Source organism: Sturnus vulgaris, chromosome 6 (assembly GCF_052056855.1).
Source record: "Sturnus vulgaris isolate bStuVul1 chromosome 6, bStuVul1.hap1, whole genome shotgun sequence".
NCBI classification, from domain to species: domain Eukaryota; kingdom Metazoa; phylum Chordata; class Aves; order Passeriformes; family Sturnidae; genus Sturnus; species Sturnus vulgaris.
In genome coordinates this window covers 21,459,567-21,475,330 of record NC_142248.1, presented here as the reverse complement: position 1 = coordinate 21,475,330, position 15,764 = coordinate 21,459,567, and the positions used below count along the sequence as shown (strand labels likewise).

Below are 15,764 nucleotides of genomic sequence, written 5' to 3'. Positions count from 1 at the left end.
AGTGTACGTAATTTAATATGGCTTTTGGTTTGGAAGAAAATATATAATAGAATTTATGCTAACAATGCTGTAAGGACAAAAGTGCATATATCAAAATGTTTCATAAGATTGCTGTTTGTGCCTTCTCGTAGAGTTATTATAAAGGCTTTAATGCCTGCTCATCTTGAACAGAAAGTAATACTTAATGTCTAGGGTAGAAATTTATTTTGTTGTTATTGATTTGCTGAAATAGTTAATGCAAAATAGTTTTTTCTTTCTTCCTTTTTTTCTTCCTTCTGTGACAGATCTTGTTGCTTTATTTTGGGTACAGAAGGGAATAAAATATGTTTTTGCTTTTTTTTGTGTGTTTTCAGGCTCGGATAGCATTTCTACAAGGGGAAAGAAAGGGCCAAGAAAATTTGAAGAAAGATTTAGTGAGAAGAATAAAAATGTTAGAATATGCATTAAAACAAGAAAGGTAGGTATACAAATTGTTTCATTTTTTTCTGACCTGAAAAACTTATTCAACTAAGATGAATTCCCTCACATTAAGTGAACTGTCTTAATTAGATGATTCTGGTTTACTTTATATAAACTGTCTTCAAGGTTGTACTCTTCACCTTGTGTTTTCTAACAAACATTAGTGATTTTTATAATAAAAAGCTGCATAATTTTCAAAATGTTTGGACTTGTGTCTTAAATAGACAAACAGGACAGTTACCCTTTTCTGGGTTCAAGTTATGGTATACCAAGTAAGAATGAACTTACCCAAAGGGTTGATACCTTATTACTATACCTTTATCTGTGCTTCAGTTGTATTTGACTGGAAAGGATGAAAAATCCTGCTCTCATGATCTCTTTCAACTGTGTTGTATGTGTTGCATGATGAAAACGGTATTTTGTAAAGGAACAAAATCCTTTAATAATTTTTTTATTTTCAAGTTTCTTTTCATGTGGCAGATGCTTGCATATTTAGCCTCGCTAGATGTTTTCTGTGGCATTAATTTCCTTGTTAAAAAAGTTAAAATTCCATTCAGTCTATACAGGCTAATGTCTTTTAAACCTAGGTGTTCTTTTGTTGTCCAGTTCTTTCATGTAACCAAAATTGGTAGTGAATTTTATAAAGTCACTTGGGAAATAATCTTGCCATGTGCCTATACTTTGAATCCAGTACTTTTTAATCTGTCTCCTAAAAAGCAATTGAGTCCAATGGTGAAACATCTTGACAATCAGGCAACAAAATATGTAGTCTTTATTTGTGTATTTTGATTTTGGGGGAACATTCCTGCCAGAGTAATCTTAAAATTTTGTAGCAAAACGTAGTGAGGTTTCACCTGGATATTTTTAAGTTAGTTGTCCAGGTGTAAGTATGTCTAAATATATTTTACATTATGGATCACTATTATGAGTAAGGGACTAGCACAGAAATAAGTTTCAGTTGTTTTCATATTAAAACCTAATGTTTTGGCAAGATGGCTTCAATCTTCTGTGTGAACTGTCCAGTATAGAGGTACTTCAGAAAAGTGTGTATTCATACAGAAAGCCATATTGGCACATCATATATTTTCTGGTGAAGTAATAGGCAGAAAGGATCTATTACTTCATTCAGCCCTGTCCTTTTAATGGAAAGTAACTCAAGGTTTCCAGCCAGTGTGTGACTAAAAGTTGCATTGTCATATCCTACAGATAACGTATAAGTCACTGTGGGTTCAAGGCAGATGAAAGGTATGCAGGGTCTTAGGGTATAAAGAACACTGAGCATATCAAAGAAATAATATGCTATTATGGCAGATGCAGGTGTCTTGCATGTAAGTAACTTTTTGAAGTTGAAGGAAAAGGTTTTGCTTATTTTGGCAGTAATGAACTGTGCTGCACAAGGACTTTTTGCAAATGTACACCATAAAGCAGTGAGAACTGCCTGCTTATTGAGATAAATCAGAGGCACTTAATTTCAGCTGGAGCGTGAAGGCATCCTATAACAAGATGCACAATTTGTATTGCATTAGTAAAACCTCATTCCTTTCTTGAAATTTATTGTCTTTATAGTCTTCCCATGAAATTCTAAAATTCATTCGATGGCTAAGACACTTGTAAACATGTACACCAAAAGAATAACAGGAGGAACATACTGTTTGCCTTAGTTCTTGTGGGTGCAATCCAACACTGCAATAGTTTTCAAGAGGAAGATCCTGGCTGAAGTTCCAGCTGTAATTCTCTTGAAGATTACTAGAAATGGGAATTGGAACTTGAGTTGATTGGCGAATGTATAGGAGGCAACGAGGAAGCTACAAATGCCCAGAAGTTTGAGGAGATCTAACTGTGAAAGTATGATAGATTGAGTAATTGAAAGCAAGCAGGTACTGACTTGCCAGTAAATCATCCGAGAATGATGTTGTGTTGGTTTCTTGCTTGTTGCACTCGGTGTTCAGGATAATAAACATTGTTTTTTGTCATTGTTCCCCTGAGTGAAGAATCACAATTAATGAAAGTACACCAGCTCCAAAGCAAAAGAAATTCTGAAAAATTCTGACCTGAAGAATGTTGACTGCAAATTTCAGTGTTGCATCCGATTCCCCTCACCCTCCTTTTTCTTTTCTTGTTGCTAAGTCCTGGATGCCATCAAAAAGTTTTATGCAGTGAAATACCAATCAGAAGGAGTCAGGCACAAACTCATCTAGACAACTGTTTTGATTTCTCAGGAAACGTTTATGAAGCAGAACATCAGTGTGTAAGATTAAATAAAATGCAGTAGTTGTTACAAAGTAGTTTGAAATTTTTGGTATTTATTTCTAAGTATGTGCAATACTGTTTTAGACAAGTAAAACATTATTATTTTAGTGTCCTTAAATGGTTTGATAGTTGATTAATTTTTTGGTAATAAAATTAGGTCCTGTGCAGATCCTATTAGGTCTACACAGTTATATGCATGGGATTTCTTTGGTTGTATCTAGTGTGTTTTCTTTTATGGTGCTTTGCAGACCCAGCCACTCTACTCCAAGCTTTGTTACTACAGTGTTGTGCTTAAATTAATGAGACTTGCTGTAATCAATAAAACTGTGGCTGTATTTTGGCTTCATGGGCTTTGGACTGGAGCTCTCTTACACTCTTGCAGCTGAGTGGTGTGATTCAACAGTTAAATAGCAGGAAGCAGTTAAATCAAGTTAGGGTGTTGTTTCTTCTACTCTTTTTTTACTCACGGAAATCTAGCCTTAGATAAGTCAATACTCCAAAGATGGAAACATTGCCCCTTGTAGAATTCAATTACTCTGGGGTGTACAGGAGTGTTGTCACTGACTTGTCAATGACATTGTAGTTTGTTAGTGTTTTTTTTAAGATATATAGTGATGGCCCCTACAGGGAAAGGAATAGATGTGTGAATATATAGTTGATTGGAATTTAATAAGATTAATTTTTACTGTGAAATGGAAGTTTTCACAGCATGCAGCAGTATTTTGTCTTATTTATAGTGGCTAGTCAGTGGTATAATCCAAATCAGATACATTATTATCTGTGCTAATGAACAACTAAAGTAAAATTTTAATTAATGTTTTGAAATTTTAACTCCGAAATGGAACAATTGCTCCTAAATAGGATGTCACAGCTCTAAATTAAACAAATTTAGGTTGGCTTTTCAATTATAGTGCTTTATTTGCTTCACTTATGAATTGAGCAAAAAATATTTTGTGAACTTTATTTAACTTGAATTATTTTCATTTTGGTTGTTTAGGGTTGCTTGGGTTTTTTTACTGCCCAAATGGACAGTATTTTGTAGGGCTTATAAATCATATTATGTATTCGTAAAGTCCCAGACTAGCTTGACAAGTTTTTTAAAGGGGTGTAGGCTTTTTTTATATCCTGAGGTGGGTGCATGGGAAAACATGACCAAGTTCTCAGGAGATTAAATAACAAATTTTTACTGGCAAAATTTAGAAATAAGGGCAAATTTTAAACCAAACATTCAATCAAAAGAAAGCATTCCACAAGGCACTGACTTAGCAAACTCTAACCCATCCTACTTTGAGTTAACCAGACAGACTTCAATTGTCTTGATCCAATAATAATTTTCTCCAGTCTCTCACTGTACTTCTCATATTTGGAAAGCTAGGTGGAACATTGCCCTGTTGCAATGTGGCACAAAGTTTTGTGTCTCAGTTTAAAGAGAGGACCTGAGGTAGACAGTCTAACTAGTGCAGGGATGAGCTATAAACATATTCATAAATAGTTAAAAAACATGCTTCTGTTTATTTGGCAGACGGATTCAGGTCACAAAAACTCTTCTGGAGCCTTACAATTTTTCAGTTACTATGTGGTTGCAATGAAATGAGGGATTTTATCTTACTTAAAAGGGTCAATAGTGCCATCTACTGTCAGTTTGTTAATGAGACTTCCAAATTGCAATTTTAGCAGAAATTTGTGTAATCTAGAAGAAAATTCTTCCCATCAAATATATAAGGCACCACTTGAGATGTTCCTGTACTTTCAGTTTGAAAACACTTTCAATAGTGGCTCAGGCATTGGAGAAGTTTTTTTGGAAATCCTTGATTTTTGTCTAACATGTGTTCCATTATGTGTCTTTACTTGAGAAGTTTCATATTCAAGAATAGCGTTTATAATTGATGGGAGCTAAGTGCTGTTCAGTTATTCTTAAATCTTTGGTCAAATGTTTCATTTAGAGTGATAGACAACTGTATTGCTTACAGGGTTCTTTAAAATACGGCTGCTAATGTTTTTATGGAGATTCTTCACTTTGGCTCTACTGCAGAACACCTAGAGCTCTTTACCTTGAGATTTTGAGTATTTTTGCAAAGGGTCTGTGAGGTAGAAGTCAAACGGTGAAAGATCAGTGATAAAGTTTGAGAATTCCAGGATATAGACATAGGTAGTTCAGATGAGATTCCTGGTTGTGAAGGGAGCTGAAGACATTTTGATAGGTTTTGAAGCCTCATGCATACTTTCATGGAAATAGTGTCACCAAGATCAGTATTTTAGAAAGTAATGGTGTTTTGCTGATTGATGAGGGCGGTGGAATGAGCACAGACAGCAGTGGAAAGAATAGTCTCGTTTTACTATTAATGTTGGAGGCAACACAGATGTAAGAGGATGCATTTGATAAAACAGTAAGCATATTACTCATTCGACTTCAGCAACAAGCAAAAATAAGCAAGATAGTACATCTAATCATTACTATATGAGAGAGAAAATAGTGATTATCACTATAGAATAGTGATAGATACATCACCAGTTGCCTAAATACTTCACCATCATCCAGAGTTGCTATCCTTTTGCAGTGAGGACCTGGAGAAGCCTTCCGGGAAATTGGGAAAATCTTATGCAGTGTGTGTCTGCTCATAGGTGAGATCTCAGTTTTGCCCAGAAAGGGGTCCAGCTTTTGCAGGCCCAAATCAGCAAGTCCAAATGACTTGATGTCCTTTTGTGCAGAAAACATCTGGTTCTGATGACATGCTTCCCAACTGGCCAGGGCCAGAGCCCAGCCATGGCTGAGAGGCTTTTTGCCTAAAATATTCCACTAACAAGTCTCTAGGGATATAGATTGAGAGGATTTCTCCTACTAACAAGCCTTTAGGGTCATTAGTTGGGAGAATCTCTTAATATATCTTACACAAGGTTATACAGATGTCTCTACAACAGCTGGTTTGGCATTAAGAATAACATATAAATATTTTCATAATCTATTTTTAACTAAAGAACCTTGATGGTATTGATCTCACCATACTCAAGATTCATCTTGTAAATCAACTCAGACCTAGAGGCCTGCTGTTCAGACCTTAGCATATCAGATGGAGAAGGAGAGATCAGAGTTAGAGAATCTGAGATCAGAAGATGGGAAGGACTGAGGTTCATTTGCATGGGTGAACTAAGTAGAAATTGGAAGCTAAACCTCCAGTCAACAAGGAGACAAAAATCCGGCAGAGAATACAGGTGATGAGAGAAACAGCCACTCTAACATGGTTCTTCAGAGGGATATATGTCATAAGCTAACACAGAGCAGAAGACAAATTGAAGTTGAAATCGAAAGTGACAGATAGGCAGGAGCCCCAGATAAGAGGTTCATTCGTTGTAGTGTGATTGGCTACCTATGACAGTGGTACAACTGGCAAAATTATTTCTGGTAAGTTCTTGAACCTACTGATTTTTGAAAGATTCTCTTATTAGCTGATATACAGGAAAAACTCCATGTTGTTGGAGAACACACTAAACTCTTGTCTGTAAGTTACTTGATAATTGTGAATAAATGTCAAAATACTATCTCAAAACTGTGTTCTTGAAAGACTAGAAATAATTGCATGATGCAGGAATTATCACAACAGTTCTAGCTGGATGCATTGTACTATGTTGGTATGGTTGCTTTAAATGGGAACAGTAGAATGTTTTGAGGTGATCAAAGTCTTGCCTACTAATTTGATAACAATTTCTGCATACTTTTTCAGGGCAAAATATCATAAATTAAAATATGGCACAGAATTAAACCAAGGTGACTTGAAAATGCCAACTTTTGAATCAGGTAACTTCTTTACAGTAAATTTTTGTCTGTTTAATTTATTGCAGCTTTCTTCTTTGCACCTCCCTCTTAGTTCTGTTATAAGGAATATATCTAGGAAAGTTGGAGCATGGGGTAAATATTTTTAAATATGAAAATCAAAATTAATTTACTTTTTTTTTTTTTTTGAGCTCTAAATGTTTTTATCTTAAATCAAAGAAAAGACCCCAAGGAAGAAAAAAATACATCCTTACTGCTTTTCTGGAGTGCATCTGATTTTGGAGTTGTAAATATCAAGTTGATAATACCAGTTTTGCTCTTCAAAGTATTGCAGATGGAAGAAATTATTATTCTCCTAATAATTATAATAATAATATTAAAATATATTAAAATCATTATAATCATTATTCTCCTAATAATGCTAGCATCTTTAATAAGTAGAATTGCATTTGACATCTTTTGAAATGTTGGCCTTTGGGAAGTCTTTGGGCCTGTATTTGCATAGTGTGCCTTAAAATTATGGTCTGCAGATATATATGCCACCCCCTCTCTTTTTTCCCTCCCTTCTGTTTAACAAGTACCATATTTTGGGTACATTTTTACCCAGTTGAAACTAGAGATCATGATGTATATTTCTGACTTGATGGGAATTTTTGTTTGTGTCTAAAAGCAGTATAAGTTAGATGTTAACTATGACATCGTGTCTTTCAGAAGATACCAAAGATACAGAGGTTCCTGCAGTACCTCAGAATAGCCAATTGACCTGGAAGCAAGGCAGACAGTTACTGCGACAGTAAGTAGCATTGTTGGATATTGGTGTAATCATGCTTTTCCTTGCAGTTTGAAGAGCTCTGTGAAACAGAGTAACTGAGGTGGGCAAATAGTGATTTGTTCTTCAGGACCTCAGAGTCCTGGGCTTCAAGCAGTACGGAATAAGGTTTTCCATGTGAAATGGATAGCAAGGCTTATTTTTCCTTAAATGTTACAAGAGTGGCATTTATTTTTAACAGTGAATACTGTTTCCTTTTAATCAAATTTCCTTTCCTCTTTCTTTTTTCTCTTAACTTACCTAGGTATCTTCAGGAAGTAGGTTATACCGATACAATATTGGATGTACGCTCCCAGCGGGTAAGGTCTTTGCTTGGGCTCTCCAATTCAGAACCAAATGGTTCAGTAGAGACAAAGAACTTAGAACAGATCCTGAATGGGGGTGAATCTCCTTCGTCAAAACAAAAGGGACAGGAAATCAAAAGGTAAGTGAAGAGATAAGAAATGCATAAAGTTTGTTTTGCTTAGTCATTGATATGTACTGGGCAGTTCACATTGAACTTTTGGCTGGAGAGTCTGTAAACACCTGTGAGTGTAGCTGACCACAAATGATTATAAACTTAACTGAAATTGATTATATATAAATACATATACACCTATTACATACATACATGTATGTCATACTAACATGATATATAGGAAAACTATGTGTTGATATTGAATTATGTAATATAATCACTTTGGAGTTATTTAAAGGAAAGTTGTTATTTTAAGCACTACTGTTCAGTAGTACTTTTGTAATAAGGACTTAAGCAGATGTAGAAACTTCTTCGTTCAGTGATTTCTTGTTTTGTTTAATCTGGTTAATCTTCTAAATCTCTTCAGCAAGTAAAATGGATTTTCTTAATGTTTTTATTTATATAGGAATTCTGGTGATGTTCTTGAAACATTCAATTTCTTAGAAAACGCGGATGATAGCGATGAAGAAGAGGAGAATGACATGATAGAAGATATTGCAGAAGGAAAAGAAAAGCATCGGATAAATAAGAAACACAAAGTAAAAGAGATTTTAATTTTTTTTAATACATCTGAAATTCCCTTTAAAAATTATTCCTTTTAAAAAAGGAATTTTTTCTCTGGAGATGACATAAATATGTAATGTCAAAGTGCTTGTTGCACTTTTGTTATCTGAATGGATTATATGCAGATACATTACTAATAAATTTGGTGATTTACTTAATACATTACATTGCAAACTTCAAAACAACTAACGAAGCTGTTTGCAAGTATGAATTAATTGATGAATTGGCCATTTCATCTTCTCTGCATACTTTAAAACCCTTTATGAGGCAAATTTAGCACAATACAATGTGCATCCATTCTGAATTTTGAACAAGGTAGAAGCGATTCCTTAGAGGAAATGAGGTTACGTAATGTGGAAAAAAAATGTTTCCGTATCAAATACATGTATAATTCTTCCTTGTAGGCATTTTTTTACTAAATATATTAAGAACCTAGCACAGACTTGTCTCAAATAACCTTTTGTTTAAGGTTCTACTGGTTGTGTTCTGTTTGTGTCTAGTTTTCCGTTCTGTGGGCAACTTTGTAGGTAGGATAGATGGTGTTTACCTGTCCCATTTGAATTCTTTCTCTGGTAATGAATCCCCATCATTGTGGTTTCTTTATTTAGCGATAGTGATTTATGAATATTGTACAAACAGTTTTGTTACTTTTTGCTGAGAACAGTATTCTATAGCATGATGACCCTCTTGCACTGGATTTTCTTAAATAGTGGGCAGTATGAGCTTGGCTTGATGCAATTCTTAAATCTCTCAAACTGATTTGTCAGGAAGGGGTTTTCACTGTACCTTGGACTTCTGGTAAAGAGACTAGTCAAGCATTGAGTTGAATCCCATTTTTCTATAAAATGTCTGATAAAAAGATTATCAAGTAAATCTGAGCATATATGAAGATCGTACACTCACTTTTTGACTTTTGACAAGGCTTGGTTTTTTTTTTATAGAGATCAAAAGGATCATTTTTTGTTACCTTTATAAAAATTGTGTCTGCAAAAGTAAGAGCACTGTGCAAACAACCTCACATGGAAAATTTCTTCACCTGAAGAATGAAATAAAACTTTTCATTGATGCCTTAGTATAGGGTTTGTTTGTTTAAGGTGAAGATATAGTTAGAAATAGTAAAAAGACAATTTTCTTAAAATGCAGTATATTCCAAGCTTATGCTTAACACTGAAATAGAAATGGCAAGCAAAAAGAAAGGCATCTGGACCCGTAGAAAGCATAGTTCATAAGCTTTCTCTGCCGAGCTCTTGACAGGACAAGAAAATCAACAGTTTTCTAATTGTTATATGTTAAATAATAAAACTGGAGACTGGGGTGTATGAGATTTTTGTTCCTAAAGCTAGTGTCAGTGTTCTTTTTATTTCCTATTGTTCACTAGGCTGTGCTGGTCTCTTTTTTGTTTTGATAAGCCAACTGAGATCTAAGTTTCATTTTTTGCATTTTAAATTGAAAAATGTTTTTTCCTGCAACAAATTACCCAGTGAGAATAGCCTATGTATCTGCTAATTTTGACTAGAAAATCTATTTATGATTCAAACGCAGGAAAATATTTATCTTCTTGCAGATTGGTAATGAAGGTTTAGCTGCTGACCTTACAGATGACCCCGATACTGAAGAAGCTTTGAAAGAATTTGACTTTTTAGTGACAGCTGAAGATGGTGAGGGAGCTGGAGAAGCTCGAAGTTCAGGAGATGGAACAGAGTGGGGTAAGACACTAATAAAAGCATTTAAAAATAAGGGAATACTTGTTCATGATAGTTCCTAAGAGTTTTGTAACCTACTAAAATGGTGTGGATGAGTGGATGAATGTGATCAAATGTTGATGCTTAGAAAATCATATATTGTATGGTGAAACTTTCATATATATGTATATATATTGTTGTAGGTGCTGCAAGTACAATTGTTGTTACATTTGTTTCAGATTTTGTTTTTGATTGCAAAACTAAGGAGACTATTTTCTTTCTTAGATAAGAAAGGCTGGGATTCTGAATGTTTTTATACCTGCATTAAATTTGCTTTCAAGTGCAGTTTTCTTTTTTTTTCCTGTTTGTTTCTTTCCAGGACCTTCAAACATTTTGTACCTAAGTTAAATTAATTGCTTCGGTGTACTTGAAAAATGGACAATTAGTTCTTTCATTTTTCTGGCTGAGATTTTTAGATGTTGTTGCTAATATGGCTTGTATTAGTAAAATTTAAAAAAACCCCAAACCATTTCTAATAGCCTAACTTTTTATTAGTAATTTGATGTGGAAAAAATATGTTAAGTCAGTAACTTCTGCAGTCTACCATGTTTCAAAAGAGGGCATTCAAAGGAGAAAATTAGTATAGGAAAAAGAGTAGTGACCCAAGTAATCAATATCTGCCTCTAAATGGTAAATTGACTATTTTATTTTCTGAACTGGGATACAAGCAATTTTGTAGGTACATACTCTAAGTCTTAAATTGTAAGCCCCAAAATTGGATCATGTTGTTTGAGCATTTTGTCACTGTGACCATTAGTGAAGTCATACTTCAATAAACAACCTAGTGAGCAAAGAAGATGCAAAGATTTACAAAAAATAAAATAATGGCACATCTTCCAGGAAAATAATCCAGTCTTGATTTTGACGGTACCAAGGATTAAAAAGCATTCTTCCCTAGAAGAAACTAATAACAAAGGATTAGTCACTTTTATTTTTAAAACTCGGTCTTATTCCTAGTTGGAAGATGAAGCTGAACAAGCTGTTAGTTTTGGTAATAACTGTCTATTTTTAGTAGCATTTTATTTGCTTGCTGTTGTTCCCTTTTGAAGTTGATGTTATTTGAACAGTTTCTTGATGATCTTTTCATTTAGGCGCACACAGGCAAATCTCTTGGTGTAAGATATCTCACAGAAGCTGAAGCAACAGTTTTTGACTTTGCTTGCAACACCCCTTCAAATATAGTGATGTAGAAAGTTGTGGTTCTAGCATCAGTCTTACTATTGTATATTAAAGGAAAGATAGTTTGATGCTGTAATTCATGCAGTCAAAGATTTATCTATGGCAGACTGCTGAAACCTACTGTGTTGAACTAGCTTGTCCATTGAAATTCCGAGTCAATGTTTTCAAAGATTACTTTCCAGTGTGTTCTATGTCTGGCATTTTCTCAAGTAGTTACCCAATTTTAAGGTCTGTTTTAAAAATCGAGTTGACCCTCCACACTTTTCATAGAGCTGTTTGAATGTTTTTTTATTACAGTTTAAATGAACCCATAGCAAAGTGAGTTTAGGAGTTTGTACTCACTTGTGACATCTGATTTAACTGCAGTAATCCCATTGCTACCAAAAAACTCATATCTGAGACAAGAAAGTGGGAAGTTTTGCCATATGAAGACAATTTTCATAAGTTTTTTGTATATTTTGTAACTTACTATTTAAATCATGACAAAGACATGCCTATAACTGTAGTAGCAATATTTTTTTCACAGTATGTCACTGATTTTAGTACAGATGTTCTTTCCTTAAATGGACATTTAAAAGATACAGTCCATCAGATCTTGGGGGTGTTACTTTTTAAAGATGAGTGTAAATACGACAAGACTTTTGTTAACTATCACAAATAACATTTTTAATACTGTTCCACTTAAATGTGTTCTAAAATAAAACAATACACTGCCTAAACCAATTTATTTTAGCCTGTCATGTTATTTTGAACTCTATGAAACTTGTTACTTCATATATCCAGGTCCATCCAGTTAGTTATTTATTTTGAGGAAAAACTTAATTTAAATGAATATGTACTATTACTTCCTAAACTATTTCATCAATAATGAACTTAAATATTTCAGTTAAAATTCAAATTTTTCTTCATAATGTAGTAGTTGCTCTGTTCTGTTTTCATAGGTTTTTTTTTTCCTGTTTTAGTTTTCCTGTCATTAGCCTCATGCTATCACTTCTTACTTTTGCAAACATTTAAGCATTCTGGAAAATAAAAGTAAATATTTACATTTCTAATTAGTTATAATGCTTTTATTTAATATCTGGAAGGCATCTGATGTTTAGGCTCTAAATATATTGTCCAGTCTTACTCCTAAAATATTTGAGCACCAAATTTGATAGTTACATTTTTGCTGTTGAAGATTTCTTCAAACTTGTCACTGAGGGTTGTGAAGTTTGGATTGCTTTTCTTTTCTTCTATGTGCTTTTAATGCTTTTAATGAACACATTCTTTTTAATTTAAGTGCCTTGGTTAGCATATTTTGAGTGTTAAATTAGTTCCAAACATTGTGATTTAAACTGTCCTGTCATGCAATATGTTTTACTTAGGAACAGCTTATCTTCATCATAGTGGAAGATGAGCAAGCTCAAGCAGCATTAAATGAAGAGTCAAAGTGATGTGACATACTAAAGAAGAATGTACAGTTTTAGATTAAAAATATATAAATTTCTTGTGGTGATTTAGTATCAAGAAAAAAACGCATATATAACTTCAGTTTACTTAAGCAAACAGCAGTGTATGCATATTGTTACATATTGTGCTGCATATTATGTAGTCTCTTTATTCTGCTTATGGTTTCCTGTGTTCATCACTGGATTTCACTTCCCCATGAAACACAAAAGTTCTCTTTACAGATGGACCATGAGTCAGAGAATGGCTGACTGTGGCCAGAATTGTGGTTGGCAGAGTGTGACTGAAATTCGGTCTTTTAGGTCATTTCCAAAACACTTTTAAAATAGAGAAATATTTAGAGCCAGCCTTTCTCCACTCAGTTATACTGGTGAGTGGACATCCTGGGTCCTCTGTGCTGTCCTGTATCACTTGAGTGCAGAGGTTGTCACTGTTGCAGGCAATTGCAGAGGTCTTCCAGTTACATGGCTCCGTTCTGAAGTAGCCTAATGTATCTAGGCATGCTGGAGAGGAACACTGCTGGGTTTTCTAAAAATCTTGTTTGAAATTCATTTCACAGTCTACCTAGATAATCTGAGTTTGTATTTTATCTAGTTTTCTATTTACAGCCTACATTCTTGCAGCCAACAGTATTGGTTTTGAATATTTATGTTTGCAGGCTCGTGCTTTTCCTGTTTTCTGTTGACTGAATGAGCCCAGTTCCTTTAAATTCTTTGTCTAGATATTTAATGCCCTATTTGTTTTGCACTCTACAGACACTTTCCGACATTTTTACAGACATTTTTCAGAACACAGACTGAACATGTTGCTTCAATGTTGCCATTACCTGCACTGTCTTGGTTTAATTTGTCCTGTACCTTTTAAAAGGTACGGAAATGACATTTTTTAGAATAGCATTACATTGATGTTACATGTGATCATCTGGTTCAGTTTAATTCTCTAATCCTTCCCTGCAATGCTTCAACCTAGCTGATTACTTTCATTTTATTAATGGTGCTTTGGAATTTTATTAATTAATTTTTATTAGTTTTTAATGGAATTTTCTTTTAATTGAATTTTAGCGGTTTTGATATTTTTCTCTTTGATTTGGCATGTTCTCTGACTTTTCTTTCTGTGCTTCTTGTGTTTCCTGGGTAATCACTATTCCTCTCTGTCAATGCTTAGGCCCAGTAAGAAAGATTAGAAAGATTGAGGTCTTTGTGTTTGCAGTTTGGTTATATGTAGCTGTAGTTTGGTGTAGGATGTTATTGTTCCCTGCTCATTGCCAGAGTTCTTTGTGAACAGCTCAGGGGATGCTGCCATTATGCTCCCATTTCATGTTTCACCACCCTTGCCATCTCTGTGTTCCACGTCTTTGATCAAGATTGTCACTGAGTGATAGTAGATGCATCAGTGTCCTAGGGTATCTGTCTGCTCATTCGTTGTCATGTTTTTGTCATGAAACATGTACTAGGAATGACTCCTATTGTTTTTATTCTAAATGCATGTTACTTTGTTTCTGCTGTGTATGACTGCTCTTGTGTGCTTTCATGATTATAATGGTTATAACTTCAAAAATGCGTACAATCATATTGTAAGTATGATTGGAAGCTGGGAATTGAGGAACTAAGTCTTGTGATTCTGTGCCTAAAGAATTTGTGAGTATAAAGCTGAACTGGCACACAAACCAAGTTTGGTTGCTGCCTGGTTGTCTACTAGCAAAAGTACTTCTGCAAATGTTGTGTTTGCCTTGTCTTAGAAACAGGTTTATCTTTTTACTAATTCTAAGTTTCCAGAAATTATTGAGATGGATAGTTTAGAAAAGTGGAGACCTGACTTTTCATAAAGAATAATTAACTATTTGTCTAACAGGAAAAGACATGTCTTCTGAAACTACTGTTGAATGTTGTATTTCTGCTAAATATGATTTATTTTCTGAAATGCAGAGGGATGTCCACCTGTGCAAATTACTTTTATTCATCTTTATGTGAAAAACTGTATTTAAAGACTTGTTTCTCTGGTTATATGTAGGACCAAGATTTCCTTCTTGTGCATGTAGAATGAATGCGAAAGGATGCATGGTGGTCTTCATGAATAAACTGGCACTGATTTACTCAGCTTGCATTTTCATGAGAGATATAGCATGAATGCTTATATTTGCTTATTCAACACTGGCTGAATAATTTCTTAACACTGTCTTTCTAAAGATGCAGTAATTGTTTCTGAACACCAATGAATTTTTGTGTATTTTGAAGTATCTAACATAAACTGTTGCTTACGAAGCTTAATTTGTTTGCTCCTTGGTAACAAATTAACATACAATTTTCAAATATGTAACTGATAATATACAGTGCCTTGCAAAACTGTAAGAAATGAAACTTGTTCTTTTTTAAATTTAAAACTGAGACTGCACCTTTAAAATAAAGATTTAATAATAACTTTTATTAATGCTCTTATACAGCTATGACAGTAAATCACCAACAGCTTGCATTGCCAATTGCTGATTTTTTTTCTTTTAATAATATGCTGCATGTAGACAAAGATGACCTGTCCCCAACTGCTGAGGTTTGGGATGTAGACCAGGGACTAATAAGTAAACTGAAGGAACAGTACAAGAAGGAACGAAAGGGGAAGAAAGGGGTAAAGAGTAAGTGCAGATTCTGAATCTTGTAATGCAACACTTTTTTGCCTATCTATATAGAAGACATTTTTTCTCATGAGTTCTGTTTGTTTTTGTTTTTTTTTCATTAAGCATCATTTTCTGTAATGGGGGCAACCAACTTTAACTTTCTGTCTGCTGAATGTGGATATGTCAAAACCTTTGACAGCCATTCCATAAATGACAAATGTTGAAAAGACAAAAATTCAAAGTTAGAGGTGAAGAGAACTAAATGCATAGGAATGTTAGTGTAAAAATAATGAACAACTTGCATTTTGAGGACATTCCTACTCTGAGAAGTTTACTGAAAGATTTAAGCTTCATCTGCTTCTTAAAGTATACTGTGATACTGTTGTGGGACAAGTGCCTGTTGGGCTTTTTCTTAGAGTGGTAGGCTGGGTTTTAAAATTTATTTTTGTTTGGTTTTGGTT

The 15,764-nt window shown here is 34.2% G+C and overlaps 1 protein-coding gene across 5 annotated transcripts in view; it reads left to right on the top strand.

Moving 5' to 3' along the window:
• STRN3 (striatin 3) overlaps nucleotides 1–15,764 on the top strand; it is a 60,755-nt gene that overhangs the window by 18,714 nt on the left and 26,277 nt on the right. For 2 of the 5 annotated variants that reach the window (XM_088167233.1, XM_014891330.2), the window contains exons 2-8: nucleotides 354–457; nucleotides 6,429–6,502; nucleotides 7,190–7,271; nucleotides 7,552–7,731; nucleotides 8,171–8,303; nucleotides 9,893–10,034; nucleotides 15,211–15,321. In XM_088167233.1, the coding sequence (XP_088023359.1) occupies nucleotides 354–457; nucleotides 6,429–6,502; nucleotides 7,190–7,271; nucleotides 7,552–7,731; nucleotides 8,171–8,303; nucleotides 9,893–10,034; nucleotides 15,211–15,321 (826 nt within the window). The remainder of the gene's footprint in view (nucleotides 1–353; nucleotides 458–6,428; nucleotides 6,503–7,189; nucleotides 7,272–7,551; nucleotides 7,732–8,170; nucleotides 8,304–9,892; nucleotides 10,035–15,210; nucleotides 15,322–15,764) is intronic. The other 3 variants (XM_014891339.2, XM_014891346.2, XM_088167232.1) reach the window with 2 other exon arrangements.